The sequence below is a fragment of the Cryptomeria japonica genome, chromosome 9, assembly GCF_030272615.1.
Source record: "Cryptomeria japonica chromosome 9, Sugi_1.0, whole genome shotgun sequence".
Taxonomy (NCBI): Eukaryota; Viridiplantae; Streptophyta; class Pinopsida; order Cupressales; family Cupressaceae; genus Cryptomeria; species Cryptomeria japonica.
This window is the reverse complement of record NC_081413.1, coordinates 536,798,175-536,816,630: the sequence shown is the minus strand read 5'-3', so window position 1 is coordinate 536,816,630 and position 18,456 is coordinate 536,798,175. Positions and strand designations below refer to the sequence as shown.

Genomic DNA, 18,456 nt, shown 5'->3' with positions numbered 1-18,456 from the left:
CTTCCAGAGCAATTCCCAAATTCGCAAGTTTCAAAATGATCAAAAATGCTATAAATTAGGTTTTCATCTCCCTATAACTCCTTTCCCTTTGCAAGTTGAACCCTTAAGAATAATAAAGCTTGCGCTTTATTATTAAAGTGACACTTTCCCAATTATGGCATCAAACTATAGAAAAATACCACTTTATTGCCAATAAATAGCTTCAAGCATCCAAAAAGACTGCGGGAGGTGAGAATCATGTAGCAAAGTTCAAGACCTTTCCAACGAGCTGTAACACATAGGCATATCAAACCAGATGAAGCCAAAAACCCCTTATTACTCTGAAATGGCTATATACATAGCCTTATTTTAATTTATTTAATCGCTAACTTAGGAAATATTTAAATATATTACAATATTTCCATAGATCCAATAATAGACCAAAATAACCAACCAAACATGAATCTGACTTCGTCACCTGTCTGTGACTGATGCCGGACAAGATGGGCCAACTGGCAGTCCCATCCCTAAAATATAGGGATACTCCTAGAAACTAGGAAACACACCCAATCTTCCTGAAACTGAAACCATGGTATGGTCCCGTGGAACCTCAAATATGGAAACTGCCACAACCTCCTAAAAAGTAGGGAATCGCCCTAAAAAGTAGGAACCTCTCTCCAAACACTTGTAACTGCTCAAAAGGATCCTGCTCTACTCCTTGGTCCCCCAGGTGGTCATTCAGTCAACTGCCAGTTCTCCCTAAAAAATAGGAACTGTCGTCTGAAGGTCCAAAATGGCTCACGGAGCCTCTGCAAAGCTCCATGACCTTTAGAATGAGTCCCCTAACCATGTCATTGACCTACGGGAACTCGAATGGTAGGTCAACCCCTACTCATCTCATGTCACCTAGAAAAGGGGACATTACAATCGGGGGGCTATAGCTGTTCTCCATGCTATTGAAAAAGGATCTTCTCTTGGGTGGAAGAAGATTGTTTGTGCATTTTATTCTCAGATTGTGATTGATATGCTGAATAAACAACATTTGAATGAAACTAATTGGCATTTAGCCCTGGTGGTAAAGCAAATCTTAAATTTGTTGAAAGATCCCTGATGGATCCCCTTGCTGATCTACTGTAATTTTTAAAATAATAAACTATATTTTCCTATGATTTTGCTGATGGTCTTACAGAATAGAGAGAAGTTGCAGAATGTTTGGTTTCTTTTTGTATTTTTTTGAATATATAAGCAAGTAATGAATAAAGAACAGCAAATAAGGAAGGAAGCTGAAACAAGTAAGAACATTCAATTAAATCAAAATTGATACAAATCGTACCAGGCAGATTTCTGATTTATAATATCCAAATTATTCCCTACGCACTAGGGATGTGCTTACATCCAATAATGGTGCCAACTGAAGGGTAGATAATGAACACAAACCAAGAACACCAGTTATGGCTGAATGAAAGTCTTCACCACTTCCAGCGTAAAGTGTACCTGCTATAATGGTGGCATCAAGCTGAAACAAACACGCCCCAGCTGGGAAATTCAACCACCCTACTGAAACCCTCACCAAGCAATTTGCATCTCCACAAGGAATAGCGCAGACACTCTAACCAATAATGTCAATGCCAAAAGAATCCACTGCCAATCAATAGCTGAGGGCTACGTCCCAGCCAGTACCAATCATGGGGTTTGCGTCCCAGATTGAAGAATTGCTCTACCAGAGAAATATCGCACCAAACAAGTTTTCAATATGTAAAAGATAATGAGAAATTAGGTTTCCTTCTCCTTATATCTCTTTCCTTCCAAATCGAACCCTAAAGATATATGAAAAGTGCGCTTTAATATAAAGTCATATTTTCCAATATTGGGCGCCCAAGTATAGAAAAAACACCACTTTTTCAATATAAAATAACTCCAAGTGCCAAAAGGACCCTGGCAAGTGAAAATCATTTAGAAAAGTTCAAGACCTTTCCAACAAGCTATAACACATGGGCATACAAATCCAAATGAAGACAAAAACCCCTTATTACTCCGAAATGACTATAGACATAGCCTTATTTAAAATATTAAAACGCTAAATTAGGAAATATTTAAATATATTAAAAATATAACACAAATAGCTATAGAAAGCTCGAAACACACCAAAAGCCTGAAACTGAACCTGTCACCTGTCTGTGACTGATGTCGGAAATCATGGATCAACTGGCAATCTCATCCCTAAAATCTAGGGATGCTCCTAGAAACTAGGAAACACACCCAAATCTCTTGAAACTGAAACCATCTGAAAGGTCATGAATAACCTCACGACTGGCAACTGTCACGACCTCCTCAAATTTAGGGATATCCCCTAAAATCTAGGAACTGCTCCAAACTGCCTATAAAGCCAAAATCTAGTCACTATATGCACTGAATAAGTCCCAATCAACCTCTGCTAGCCCACGAGACTCCAATGATAGGCCAACTCCTCTGTCTCTGATGTCCACTCTAGAAAGGGGACATGACATTTGTGCTCTTCTTTGTATCATATTTCTTTTTGTCATATTCCTCGTGAATGGAATGTTGGACACAATGGATCATTGAGAGGGGGGTGAATCAGTGATTTAAACTCTTTTCCTTTAACAAGGAGATATTGGTAATATATAAAACAAACCAGTATCTCCACATGCACAAGAATACATCACACAACACCAGATATATACAAGGAAAACCCAATGTGGGAAAAACCTCAATGAGAATAGCTGTTGGAGATCTTCTGCTCCAATCCAGCCTCACAATGAATCTTCGATTACAATATTTAAGGCACCAACCCCTGCATAATTTATAGGCTACAACCCTGCACTAAGCTACAACTTAGTGAAAACAATATAAGACTCAGATATACAAATGAAATCACTGTTGCAAATGAAGTTCTGCAACCTTACAATATTCTCCTCTATCGGTTTCAGCCTTACCGGTCTGTATACTCTCCACTCACTCTGCAACTTAACTTTGCTGATCACTTTTCTCAATCCCTTCTCACAATGACTTCCCTCTCTCAACTCACATTCAATCACTCTTAATGAAGCACAGCTTCTGCTGGTTTGTCACCTATGTGTTCAATGCACTCTCCACCGGTTGTTCCTTATGCCGGTTTACTCTGCTTCTCCTTATCGATCAATACTTCGCTCATAAACACTTCAAGTGCTTATCTCTTTGGCTCTCAACAATTTCACACTTGTCTTCACTCTGCAACAACAACAATCACAGTCTCATGTCATCATATTTAAAATTGAGCTTTCCCACCAAGAATCAATTCAAACTTCGAGCGGTTAGGGTTTCCTTCACCTGACAAAATCTACATGAGATTCGATCCAGACTATCTTGGATCGATCACCTATACTCAAGGAATGCATTTGTACACGTTTTCCATTATCCAATGCATACTTGCTAAAGATAGCAATCTCATACATGATTTTCTACCTTGAAATCTGTCGACTCATAAAAATCTTGTCAATTTCCTTCTCGAGATCTTCTTGCAATCTGATTTCTTTGCTTCGATCTAGGCGTCAACTACTCCCTGATCTTTCTCTATCATTCTTCCTTCCTCGAGCCGCATCAGTCAGTTACCATCCTGTGATTTTTGGTTGTTTCATTAATGTTGACTAGCTGTTTCAACAACCATGTCGATGGAGGATTCAATGACCTTTTCATGTTTGTCACCTCAGCTCCACATGGCATGACAATGGTCATACACTCAGCTCACCGACACAATATCGTTTTACACTTGAACATTTAGCAAACTCATACCAGTACAAACTTTTACCGATGAGAACTTCTCCTCCTGCTAACCGGTGGTGCACACTACACCGGTAGCACATCTTCACCTCCGATGGTTTTCGATTACTTTAACATTCTGCCTCTTCATCATAAACAGGCAGCCAAACTCCAGACCGGTTTATGCTCTACTGGTTATCACTCAACATGCTCACACACACATGCATCTCACCTCATACCAATGAAGTCACTAATAGTCTCAACAACTACTTGTCTTTCACCATACCGGTACACTCTTCTTCATACCGGATGACATACCTCTACCAGTAGCTTGCCTACAATACCGGTTGACATCAATGACAACTCAATGCCAACATGGAATAGGTGGCAAAATGGGCTTCAGAGAAGTTGGATAGGTGAGATGTGGATGATTGGGGTCTCTTGGGTCCCAAGTATACTAAGACTTTGGAAAAGTTAATTAGGGAGGATAAAATTCTATAGCTGTTTTCTGGTGGGGTTCCTTTTGGAACCTTGGTTTGTTGGCTATTGAATGTTCTTGGTCTGGCCTTGGGCCTTATGCCTTGTACTTTATGGTTTGTTTTGAATAAATTTTTAACCCCTTCTTTTAAAATAAAATCAGAAAAGATAATTTCCTAACATTAGTTCAATAATATGTATGCATGTATGTATATATGTATAATATTGATTTACAAAAGAATGTGCATGAGAAAAGAAAAAGCCATTTTAATATTATCTTCTTTTGTTAAGAATAGAATATTTTATATTATATTTTATTTTTTAGGTTTGGGAAGGAAAAAAGAAGATCTATTAAAAGGAGAAGAATTAGATTTATTTTTCTTTCTTATTCTTCTTTTGGGGTTATCAATTTTTATTATAATTTAGAGAAATAAGAAAACAGGTTTGAATTTTCCAAATTTGTTTGAGTTAAATTTTTGTGATAATGTTCCCAAAACAATAGGAGTATGTAATGACCCAATATTCCTCACATCCTCCTAAAGTAGTTTTGCTAGGATGAAGCTTAGGACTACTGTTGATTACGAACTTTTATTTGGAATATTAAGAAATCGAGATTGGATTAAGAATTTTGATTTACGAACTATTAATATTTGAATGTTTAATGTATTGATGATCGATTGCTAATATGTATTTGAATTATTGATACCTAGCCTACATGATGTTTTTGGATGTATGAAAGTGGCTTAAGCATGCAATATCATTTCAAGGTAAAGCCTTAAAAAGATTGAAGCATGGAGAAGATAGGCTAATGAAATGGAAGTTGGTAATGGAATTATGAATTATGAATTTTTTTATCCAGTTCAATGTCATGATGTATGGGATCAAGTATCTAGGACACAAAAGACACAGAATGCCAAAGTAGAAGGGGGTGTTTTGTTCCATGGGGTCATCTAAATCTTACTTGAGGTAGTAATGTGGTGACAAATCAGGAGATCACAGTGATTTAAACAATTGAGTGTCAATAAAGAGATTGCATAAGGAGAAACCATTAGGTGCAAGAAAACAAGGGATTAGCGAATGAAAGTGGCAAGCTGAGGCAGTATTAAACGAATGGAAAATAAAAGGGCATGATTGCCAAATGGTAAACAATGGCCAAAAATGCAACCGACCCCACTAGCTCAACATTGTGATGAGTTTGCAAAAGCCAAGAAAACCTTGGGCAGCAAATATGAGAAATCATGTTAGAATATTTGCAGAATTAATATGCAGCCCAAATAAACCAATGAGATGTTGATTGAAAATCTAGGATGGAAGAAGAAGCTGGATAAATAGAATACAAAGGTATCAAAGGTATTAATTTATCCGCTAGAGGAGTAAAAATGACATTTTATGATACACGTGTTGTCTATTGTTTGGAAACCTTGGATGTGTACATTCAGATGAAAAGGTTTAATTGTTTAATACTAAGTAGGATACTTAGAAACTTCTCCTTTCAAATCGATGCTTTAATGAAGTTCTATTTATGAATTATAATCTTATGATGGATTCACAAAGGATCCCCATTCTTAATTGCAGAAAACTTCCTTTGAAGATTTTGGATATAGTTGATGAGGTGTAGACCTGATCATTGCTGTAATAAGATGCAAGGAGAAATAAAACGATTCATTATGTTTAATAATATTGTACCCATGATGTTAAAGCCAAAGTAAATAACAAAGGACATAGTTTTCATTTAGACATCGCTTAAAATTCATATACATCATGACCTACTAGTGGCTTATTAGAATTCATATAAAATCTCAAGCATAAATTTGAGAACACACAATTAGAACTCGTATAACAACATCTCAAGCATGAATTTGAGAATACATACTAGTAGACATTTGCTTACCATATGGAGAGTAGCTAGACAAAACAATAATGTGTGCAGATGCCCGTTTTATTGCATACCAAAGAGGAGAAGTACTGCTAGATGCTTTGAAAGGAACGTAGTATCGATGGAGAAAAGGTTTGAAAGGAACAGTTTCTCCCTGCATGATAGTAACATTGCAAATATATACGATATTTAGAAATAAAACTTTGTTTTGCAAACATTTAGCATCATTGTAAAACAAAACAAGAAGTAGCAAAAAAATCATGGAAGGAAGAAAGAAAGAAATAGTGGCATATCTAGCAGCTACAAAAAAATGTAACTAGATCCATTAAAGCAATCATATCAAGATAACTAAAATAGTTAGAAAGGGCACTAGATATCTTTTTGGATGATCAATCCAATACCTTCATTATAATTGTTGAAACTCAAACTTACGGAACCTGCATTTGAAGAAATGGACAAAGCTACAGTGTAGATAGTAATTTAGCATGTTACATATACCAATTCAAACTCAAGAAACAAAAAACAAATTGTCATAATGATAAGGATTATCCTTAGATTAAATAGGAGGAATTTAGTTCCACATAGAGCTGCTAGCTTGCAAAAAATGGCACTAAATTCAATTTTTTGGATCAAAATATACTATATATCATATTTGAAAAACTTGGACTCGGCAATGACTCAGCTGGCCCAAAAAAATTGGCAATAACTCAGCAAATTTATCAAACATTGTGAAATATATAATTTCTTTAAATATTCTTAAAAAACACACATACACACTGAATTTGTAGAACATATACTAACTTTTTCCCTCTAAGTCATTGCTATCATATTTTGTATCCTACCTCTAGAACTAGATAACATGAGAAGCTTTCAATTCTCAGCCAGTGGAATTCAAGTTGATCCAGCCAAGATTGAAATCATCTCAAAGCTTCTAGTGCCATTAAAGTAAAAGGATGTTAGAAGTTTCCTTGAGCATTCAGATACTATAGGCGTTTTATCAAGAATTTCAGCAAGATGGCTTCACCACTCTTCACATTACTCATAGAAGATTTGGAATTTGATTGGACCCCTAGCTACCAACAAGCATTTGAAACACTCAAGTCTGCTCTCACAAAAGTGTTGTGCATTTTGCACACACACCCCTGCTTCAAGGAACCCCCATTTGCTTTTGTCTGCCCAATAGAGAGAGAAAGGCATGTGATTGAAATTGTGTAAGAAACCCTAGACTTCATGCGAGATTGTTAGGACCGAAATGCAATGTGAAATACAATGTTGGCAAATGTAAAGGGTTTGCAATATGAAATCGACTCTGCAAACGCCTTCAAATGCCCGAAATGAACCCTAGGCATGGCGTGATAACATGATAACCTTTCTTTATTGTCGAGCATTGATAGTATTTTGTCCTCCTTTGACTTTGAAAAATTGTGCATTTCCCTGCCAAAGCAAAACTCGGCAATTTTAGGAGTCCTATAAGAGATTGAAGTTTCGCACATTTCCCTTAGGAAGCCCGAATTTGGCATGTAACTTGGGCGTTTTAAAACATTTCTCACACTTTCCTTCCAAAGGCCAAATAGGCAAACACCAAAAGGAGCTAAATAAATTCGCTCAAATTGATTAAAAAGGCCAAGTTTCTACCAAATTTGCGATTTTACTTTCAAAGCCAAGTTTGGGCGTATATGAAGTAAAGTTGCACATTTATCAAAAAAAGCCGAGTGTTGCAAAGTGTAAGGGAAGACATTCAGTAAAAAACGAAAATCACCATTTTAATTGAAAATGCAAAGTTAAGTAAACGTTCTGCCATTTTCGTTCAAAGTGCCGAGTTTCAAAATCAAAAACCAAAGCCACATGTTTTCATCAAATTCCAAAGTTGCTAAGCAAGAGGAAGGGGCGTCTAAATGGGAAGTTTGGTGATTTTGTGTGTTTCGCAAAGAACACAAAAGTTCGCTCAAAACGTACAAATTAGCCGAATTTCATGATGGAGTAAAAGGGGCATTTAAAAGTTCGATGACCGGGGCATAAAAATCGCACAAACTCACCCAAAATCCTGAAATTGCTTAGCAAGGTAAACGAGTAAAAGAATTCGGCGATTTTGGTCTATTTGCAAGAGAAAAACAAAATCGTAGGAGATAAAGGTTCGCTCAGTTTATCCAAGAGGCCCAAATTTCCTTCAACAAAGGGCAAACAGAGGTTTGGCGTTTTAGTGACTTTGCGAGTCATAAAGACGTTGCACGTTTCAATTTAAAGTGCTGAGTTAAAAGAGGATTCTCTCATTCTAATTCAAAGGCCCGAATTTGTAAAGAATAGAGGTGTATAAACAAAAGTTCGGCATATTTATTTATTTTGTGAGAAATAAAGGTGAAGGGTTTGCGTTTGGTCCCAAAAGGCCGAGTCACTCAAATATTCGCGTTTTCTCTCTAAAGCCATATTTTAACCAAAAAACGCACATTTTAACCAAAATCGCCAAGTTTGCTCCAACGGATGACATTTAAAAGTTGCTAAGTGTTTTTTGACATTCATTTAAATTTATTTAATTCTTCAAAGTGATTATTCCCGGTTGAAATTAATTGTTTGCAAATCAACGACATCGAAAAGATAGGATTGCGATTGAAGTCGAGAAGCAAAAAATGCAAAGCGTGTTGCAGAGCTAGAAACGAAACACGGAGATGCGCACCACCACTGAACCAGCAAGATTGAAGACAAAAGAGTACACAAAATGCTACAAGGCATGCATTTCTGAGAAATATACAATTGGAATTAATTCTAGAAAGTCAGTTTGTAAAAACTAAACTGCTTTATTGTAATAGGACTACTTGTAGGCCCCATCTAATGAATTTAAAGTGAAGGGGGTACACAAAAGTTTTTTTCAACTACCAGATTGACCTAAATTGATGTCAAACAATTGTAGGTAGTTGAGAAATTGGTTGGGAGGACAACTGAAGAATAATTAGGCATGGGTTAAAGCTGCCAAGTTTCTAGAAGGCAGATTGGGGCCCTTGGATGCAGTCAATCCTGGCCTTTGGTTCGAATTGTAAAATCTATAAAAGGCAAAGGCCTTTCTCTTGTAAAGGAATAGATTCTGGTTAGATTTTTAGACTCTTAGAGGTTAGAATTAGTCAGATTTTAGGAGTTAGATGCAATTTGCAGATTAAAAATAGAGTAGAACTGCTGCAGAAATTGTTGTAATAGCAACTAAAATCAATATATGAACATTAAATCTGCTGTTTGTTATTTTTGGTTTTATTCTGTTTGCATGGTTTCCTTCCAGCTAGTTAGAAGTAGAGTTCAATGATTTCAATGGCAAAATGTGGGGGGTATTTGATGCATTTCAAGTTCATACCATTGGGGACTTGTTGATTGTAGGTCACCGTGCATGGTTAGTTTGAACCTTACCTATGCTTAGTTCAATCATATGTATTCGTTTTAGGTTGCACCAAAGTTGGATGCCTAGATGAGTATCTCTGATCTGAAAATCCTTCATCCCTTTGTAGATTACATTGTTCTTGTCGAGTAGTGAGGGTGTCTCTGGCGAAACAAGAATTGGTTATCGAAATCTGTCTACTTGCAGCACTAGTCATTCCTATCATTGCACTTCGGATCCCTAAACCCTTCTCTTTTGATTTTGTTTCCTAGTTTGAGAATCACAGCATTGTTAGATGCAGACCAGCTTGTTGTAAACGCAAGTCCCCTTGTATTTCCAGCAAAACACATCAAACCACTGAGCTATCCTGCAGTCATGAACTGACATTTGGAACCTTGAGGTTGTCCCCCTTGATCACTTAATAGCATCAAGGATTCCTTATACAAGAGAGGATAGGATACTTAGCAACAGTCTATTCTGCGTTGGCCGGAGAGAGTTGGTGATCCAACTTTAGCCGCGTCAATAAAAAGCACCAATGCTCAAAGGACCTAATTAAACTATACCTTTCCATATACACATTGATGCATCTGATTTTGCAGTTGGAGATGTATTAGAACAAAAAGAAGGCAATCTTGAATATGCCATTTATTGTGTTGGTAAGAATTTGCAAGGTGCTAAAGTTAACTACACAGTTACAAAAAAAAAATGCTTACAATTATCCATGCCATAAATAAATTGAGGTATTACATCACTAGATACCCTGATTTTATTCACACTGACCATATAGCAATCCGTTACTTGATGAACAAACCAATAGTCAATGGGAGACTTGTCTGATGGCTACTCTTGCTACAAGAGTTTGACATCACCATTGTTGACAAAGCGGGCAAGGCTAATGTTGTTGCAGACTTTCTCTCCCAGTTGACAAACCCAACAGAGGACCCAGTGGTGGACGACCCATTCCTAAATGAACATCTTTTTGCCTTGTCAATATATTCACCATGGTATGCAAATATTGCTAACTATCTAGTTGCAAGTCAGATGCCTCCACACCTTTCCCCACACGAGAAGCAGTTGGTACGTTGCAACTCATCTTATTCTTGGATAGCTAGATACTTATTCTACATAGGGCCTGAATATTTTATGCGTAGATGTCTGCAAGAGGATGAGACATGACATACTCAAAGCCTACTATGATGACCGTTGTGGAGGCCATTTTGCAGCCAAAAGGACTACCATCCTATACTCAATTCTGCCTATTATTGGCCTACCATACACAAGGATGCAGTTCATTACACAAGGAGATATGACCATTGTCAAAGAATGGGAAGACCTACAAGAAGTAACGAAATGTCGCTTTATCCTCAGCTATCAATAGCACCATTTGATAAGTGGAAACTAGACTTTGTTAGACCCATTGAATGCACATCTAATGGCAAAGCCTACATTCTAGTATGTATTGATTATTTAACAAAGTGGGTGGAGGTTAAAGCCTTGAGAAATGCCAGAGATACAAAAGTGGCTCCATTCTTGTATGAGGAGATATTTTGCAGATATGGAGTTCCTCATGAAATAGTTACTAATCAAGGTCCACAATTCACTTATGAATTGATAGCACAATTGGTTAAACATTTTGAAATAAGGTATAAGAAATCAACTCCCTATCACCCACAGTCAAATGGTCAAGTTGAGGTGACAAACAGAGAATTGGAGGCCATTTTGACTAAAACAACGTAAGTGCATAGAAGTGTTTGGGTTGTAAGACTACCTAAAGCAGTTTGGGCATACATAACCACATTAAAGACAACCATAGGATTCACACCCTATGAGCTTGTCTATGAAACAAAGGCAGTTCTAACTTCTACCTATTGAGTTTTAATACAAGAGATTAATAACAGCAGTAGAATTAGAGATGAACCTTGATCATGCTCAACGAGATCATTTGCACCAATTGAATGCACTAGATGAGATGCACATGGAAGCTATTCAACATATTGAACTTGTCCAAAGGAAAAAAAGTAAATGGCATGATCATTATACTAAAACAAAGGAGTTCAAAGAAGAAGACTAGACCTTGTTATATGATTCCAAATACAAGGACAACAAGGGCAAACTTCAAACATGTTGGTTAGTGTTGTGACGTATTCACACATCACCTAACTGCAAATGGGGACCCCCACTTTTTTTTTGCTTTCTAGGTTAGATGTATTAGCTTAGTTATTGGTTGTTGTTGATTCTTTGCTATTAACCTTTTGTTTGTAGTTGCTCAGGATCTGATCAAGTCTCTTTCTTAAGGATGAAGTGAGGCACTCCCTTTGCCCAGCCAAGGTATATAATCACTTTCACTTCTCCCAGCAATGTCAGTGGGTGCCCAAACCCAATCACACCCATTTCCATTCCTCACCATTGCCATCACCATTTCACCATTACATTTCCACCTTCTCTCTCTCCATCCCATAGCCCTTCCATCTTCTCTACTTTCCACTTCCTTCCACTTCCACCCCTCTATGCCTTCATCACATCCCTCACATCTCCCCTTCCATTTCCACCTCCCCTTTCATTTACATTTTCCCTCACTCCCTCTCATCTCCTTCCATTTCTTTCCGTTCATCTTACCCTTCCCTTTACCTACACTTACACCTACTTCTACCTACACCTACATCCTCTACCCTCCATCTCAAACACCTTACCCTTCTACTTCCCTTAGCCTACCCTTTCCCTTTACCTACCACTCTACCCCCTACCCCTATCCTATCCTAACCCACCTTCTATTTCCTACATTTTCTAACCTACCACCCTACCCCCTTACCCTTTTTACTACACATTATACCTCCCACATCCTAATCTACCTTACCCCACCGTAGCACTCGCTTTACCCCTTATTTCCCTACATCCCACTCGTCTACTTCCCGTTCCTCTTCTTTCCCCACATAGCAACTTACCACCTCCCTCACATTCCTTCCACCTCACATTCCTCTCATACCTGCTGGGCCCCACAAAATCTGAAATGGAGATTTAAAAGCTTGTCTTAAGGCATAGCATTTCCTTTGACTTCCTTTGCCACCGTAGCCTTGCTTGGGTCCCACTAATTAAATAATGGATGTAAATCAAAGTTTCTAAGGCATTTCAAGCACCAACAGAAGTACTTCCTTTGCCCTCAAATAAGAGCGATTTTCTCTCAAGCACTTCCATTGCCTCATAATTTGAGCGATTTCATTTGCTCATGATTTTGAGCAATCTCCTTGTTGAGTCACTTCCTTTGCATTGAAATTTGAGCGATCTCCACCTAGAAGTGACTTCCTTTGCTCACAAATTTGAGCGAGCTTCCCAGAGAGCATTTCCTTTGCTCCAAAATTTGAGCGATGTCCCCATAGGTGACTTCCTTTGCTCATGATTTTCAGTGATCCACCTTTGAATGACTTCCTTTGCACGAGATTTCCTTTGCTCACAGATTTGAGCGATCTGCCTTGATACTTACTTCCATTGCTCCCAAATTAGAGTGAACCTTGTTAAAATAACTTCCACTGCCTGAGAATTAGAACAAACTTATCCTAGCAGCCACTTCCTTTGCTTTGAATTTGGAGCGATTTCCCTAGAATGCACTTACCAGACCTGCAACATATAAAAATCAGAAGTTATATCAAATCAAGGTGGTGTGTGAGGATTATATATCATGTGTATTTGATACCATATTTGCTTTTTTGGCAGATGTTGGAAGATGATGACGCAGATGGCAAAGCAACACCTTGAAGGAATAAGAGAGAGGAGATTGCAAGACCTACACCATCATGCAAGGTATGTATATTATTTACAGCCATCGAACATATTAAAATCAGAACTGTTAGTGGAATGTCTTTAGAAAGAATGCTTACTATATGGAGATTGATAATGTTTATACAGAATTTAATAATAATATTAATTTAATAATAAACAAATACTTAATAATTGATAATATTATATATATAAATATAAAGATGTTTTGATCAGAAAAATAATATTATTAGATCAATAAAAATCAGAAAGAACTCTTAGGAAACAGTCAATAAGAGGAATAACGAGATTAATCGTCTAATGAGGAAAATACATAAGTCCTTGTTAATAACTAATAAATGACTGGTTCCATGTTTAGTCTCTCAACCAATAGATTAATAATGTTAATCAGGTAGGGGACATTACACTAATGCAGCTATTCAACGCACTACAATAGACCTAGACAGATTCAAGTTGATCGTCAATGGACACAGGTTAAAGTTATACAAGAAGCCTTTGAATAAAGATGAATTTCTACTCGATCTTCACCAACAGTTCACATCACCATCTTCATCCACCCCACTCGACTTTCCATTACCTTCCAGTCCATCCACCTCATCCAATGAACCCATTCTACAAACACCAATAACAATAAAGGATCACCCATTTCCTGCAAACAAACCTTATGGTTCACCCATAGCCACTCCCTTTGCATTAACAGCCAAAGCAATCACATGCACTCACAACACATGTTTACTTTAATGTTCTTTTCTTTTTCTTTAAGTAACACAACAGGACGTGTAGTTGGAACCTGATGCATTACTTTTCAACTGGGACCTGACACATTGTACATATTTAGAACTCCAGATTCTCATGTAATGCAAGCCTTTTTCAAGTTACACGCAACCAAAGAGGGCATCACTTCGCATGCAACCATTCACTCATTCACAAATTGTATGAACAATTTCTTTTTCCATCTGCATGCAGATTAGTTATGCTGCCAATTTCTATTTCTCCATGTGGCGTCCCCACATCACCGCATAACTGTCATCATCAATGTCTTTTTTGTCACATCAATCCCATCTCCAACTTTTCGCTTGCCATGCATATCTTTCGTGCCATTTTCCGCCAGCTCATTGCATGCACTTCAAATCATTGGTCAGATTCTAACAGGTATGATCCGCATCAAATTTCATTGATGGCATTATTGGTAATATTATAAATTTGCAATTCACATGTGTTCTTTCTATTAACATGTCATTAATATATTCTTAAATACTCCTTCCTTTCAACCGTACCTTGCCCGCCTTGTTTGAATTTGAGGACAAATTAATCTTTAAGTTGTAGGAGGGGGGAGACCATTATCATTACATTTTTTTTTGTAAAGGGTATTGTTGTCATTTTATTCATATTGGGGTAGTTGATTATGACTGGTTATATGTGTCGTCTATCAAATTTAGAATTTTGTCATCAAAACTAGTTATTATTTTTACAAAGTTTAGTAACATCCAGCAAGTTTGAACCTTGCTAAAAAAAAAAACACCAGTCTTGGCGTCACAGTCATAAAAAGCTTACCCAAATAGTGTAGAAGGGAAGGAATTGTTGAGGAAAATTTGGTTTGGTAAACGTTTGAGCAAAATTAAGAGAATTTGAGCTACATTTGAGTGGAATCGAAAAGATATAGAGCTAAAAGAAGAAGGAATTATAGCTCAATTGCAATGAAGAATAAGGATAAGGAAAGTAAGAGAAGACACAAAATGGGTGGTGACCCCATCAAGAGAGAGCCTTCAGACCACACTTTGTTGCTTGCAAATACAAATACTTTACCATTCTTTGAGAGAGCAAGGTGGGTGCGCTATTGTCTGCGGTTGACTAAATACAATGACGATATAACAAAAAAATTTGTGGCCACCTTTAGGAATAATGAAGCAATTCTTAAGTGATTAAGGGTGGACGTGTCTAAGGCTATAATGTTCCCCTGCCAATATATGGCAATATGGAGAGTGTGCGGGTGTGACCGTACGGTGAAGGTGACAGCGTATGGTGGAGGTGACCTATGAGTGTGCTACGTACGGTGAGGGGGTGGAACCATACGGTGCAAATGAGAGTGTATGGTGGGGATGTAGGAGATGGTGTACGGTGGGGATGTAGGAGATGGTGTACGGTGGTGAGAGGTGTACGGTGGTAAGGTACGATGGGGTGTACGGTGGAGGAATGACGTACAGTGGGGGTATGGCGTACGGTGGAGGAATGGCGTACGTTGGAGGTATGGCGTACGGTGGGGTTGGTGAGATGTACGGTGGAGTGAGAGGTATGGTGAGGTAAGAGGTGTACGGTGGATGTATGGTGTATGGTGGGGATGTACGGTGGAGGTGTGAGGTGTACAGTGGTATAACTGTACCGTGTGCTCCAATGAATGTGCGGTGAAGGGTTGATCTTCTGTAAGCAATAAATTCTAAATATTAGGAATTCCTTGTGCATGTATCGGATTAACAGATATGCAACTAGAGTGATAAACAATGATGAGATTCAAGATTTGCCAGATCCGGAATGAGTACAAATAAACAGAATAGGGTGAGGGGTGAATCTCACCGAAACTGCAAATACCAAATAGGGAGGGTCTTCCACCTCCAAAATGGCGGATACCAGAACTCCAACAGGAATTCGCACAGGAGAGAAAAAAATACCAAAATTCACATACCTACAACAATGACTAACACAGCCATATATATGGGCTTTGGGAAATTTCCCGAAGGGTTACAAACGAGCCGACATGACCAACCAAAACTTGCCTAATCTAATTAAATAAAAGGGCCCGAAAGATTTGTTATTAAATTTGGGGCCTTACATTAAAGTAATTAGATTTATTATTTAATTATATCGAGGACATCATAGTCCTCCCGGGCAAAAAATTGCTTGCCCTCAAGCAATTGCAGACTTGGATGCCCCAGAATTCGCTCGCCTTCCCAGGTGGCATCCTCGATGGGTAGATTCTTCCAGCGTACAAGGAACTCCTTGACTGTGCGTGCTCTCAACCTCTTTTCTCTAACATCAATGATCTCCACTAGCTCCAGAATTAGTTTCCCTTCTTCGTCGATGGGTGGCAGATCCTTGGACACTGTGACATGTTGCCAGACAACCTTCTTCAAACATGACACGTGGAAAACATTGTGAATCCGACTCCCCTCATGAACCTCCAACTCGTAGGCAACTTCATCCACTCTCCGAACCACCCTATAGGGTCCATAGAAATGCGGCTTCAGCTTCTCCTTACCACTTGTCTTCAAGGAGGATTGTCTGTGCGGTTGAAGTCGGAGGTAAACCAGATCACCAACCTCAAAATTCCACTCAATCCGGTGTCGGTCAGCATACATCTTTTGTTGGTTTTGAGCCCTCTGCAAGTTGTCTTTGAGAGATGTCAGGATGTCTAAACTCTCCTGAAGCCAATCTTTGGCCATCGATGCACAACTGTCTCCCAATGCCAGGTCAACAAATGAAGAAGGTTCATAACTGTACAGTGCTTTGAAAGGTGGCATGCCTATCGACATGTGATAAGTGGTGTTGTAAAAATGTTCACACAAATGTAACCAGCGAACCCAAGCCTTCTATTGAGCTGAGACGTAGTTCTTGAGATAACCCTCTAGCCATTTGTTCACAATCTTGGTCTGTCCATCTATCTGTGGATGGTAGCTCGTGCTGGGCGACAACTCGGTTCTTGCCAACCGAAATAACTCCATCCAGAAGGTACTCAGAAAACGGCTATCCCTATCACTGACTATGTTTCGCGGTAAACCATGTAGGCGAAACACCTCACAGAAGAACAACTCGACTACTTGAACTACTTGATATCCTGTGGGGATGGCAAAAAAATGTGCATATTTGGTCAATTGATCAACTATGACAAAAATGCAATCCTTTCCTTGCACTTTGGGGAGTCCAGTAACGAAATCCATCGAGATGCTATCCCATTTCTGGTCGGGAATTGGCAGTGGTTGCAGCAACCCAACCGGTAGGTTATGCTTAGATTTGTTCTGCTAACAGGTGGAGCATTCCCGCACATACTGTAGGACGTCATTCTTAAGCCCCTTCTAGGAAAACCTTTCACGGATCTGTCTATAGGTTTTCAAGTATCCCGGGTGTCCAGCCAAGGGAGAATCGTGCAATTCCTTCAAAATCTTTTCCTTCATCTTAGATTCGGGTACCAGATAAATTTTGTCCTTGTAATAAATGATGTCGTCAACCACCTTGACATTGAACCCTTCATGCTCCTTTGTACACAAACCCCTTCGAGTGACGAGTGATGAGTTTATGAAGTTGAGCGAGGCCCCACTGTCGAGCATAACAAGAACTCGTGGCCCTTGGAGTGCACCACGTACGCTAAATACACTGCACCTTGGGGTACCTACCAATGTGGCAATGACGCCACCCCTCCATACCAATGTGGAGATTCTCTCTGCCAGACTGGTTTGTTCAGCAGATTCTTCCCTTGGGGTTTCGCTTTCCTCATGCTCCTCTTCTCCATCGAACATCACTTCAATATAGTGAATCTTTCCTTTGCCCAAACATCGGTGTCCTGGTTCCCATGGTTCCCTACAGGTGAACAAATCTTCTTCCTTCTGAGTTCCTGTCTTGTGGCTTCATCAAGCGATGACCCCTTCGGAAAGGGTTTATTATCCTTCTCCCTCAGAACGAAACGTGGTTTGGTATGTGCAAAATTTCTGGAAGAGGAAGATGTTGCCATGTTACGAGCCTTTTTTATTGCCTCCGTGAGCGTGCTAGGGTTGAACCCTTTCACCCAACCTTTCAATGGTTCCATCAATCCACCCATGAACAAGACCACCAATCTCCGCTCTGAGATGTCAGTTACCAACACGGATAGTCTCTAGATTTCTATGATGTAATTGTCCACAGATCCTGACTGCTTTAGTTGCACCAACTCCTTGAAATTGAGTTCTGGATCCTTCCGTCAAATCGATCTATGAGCTTCTCTGTGAATTCGGCATAGGAGGTTATCTGGTCATGGCCAAGAGTGACCATTCCATGATGCCACCATTCATGCGTGACCCCTTCCAGGTGGAGTGCTGCAAACTTGATAGCTTCATCTTCAGGTATTGGGTTGAGTTGGAAGTAAGTATCTGCTTTTTGAACCCAGGCTCGTGTCGAGGTCGCTCCGGCCCCATCAAAGGATGATAGGTTGATCTTGCCAACCTTCCGCTCGATGTCATGGTTATAGTGTCCATAATGGCCCCGACTTCTGCCA

The 18,456-nt window shown here is 39.0% G+C and overlaps 1 protein-coding gene across 4 annotated transcripts in view; it reads right to left on the bottom strand.

Annotated features, from left to right (window-relative positions):
* Positions 1-18,456, bottom strand: part of LOC131077101 (bifunctional purple acid phosphatase 26) — a 246,894-nt gene that overhangs the window by 123,818 nt on the left and 104,620 nt on the right. For all 4 annotated transcript variants that reach the window (XM_058014529.2, XM_058014531.2, XM_058014528.2 and 1 more), the window contains one exon: positions 6,104-6,242. In XM_058014529.2, coding sequence (XP_057870512.1) covers positions 6,104-6,242 — 139 coding nt within the window. The remainder of the gene's footprint in view (positions 1-6,103; positions 6,243-18,456) is intronic.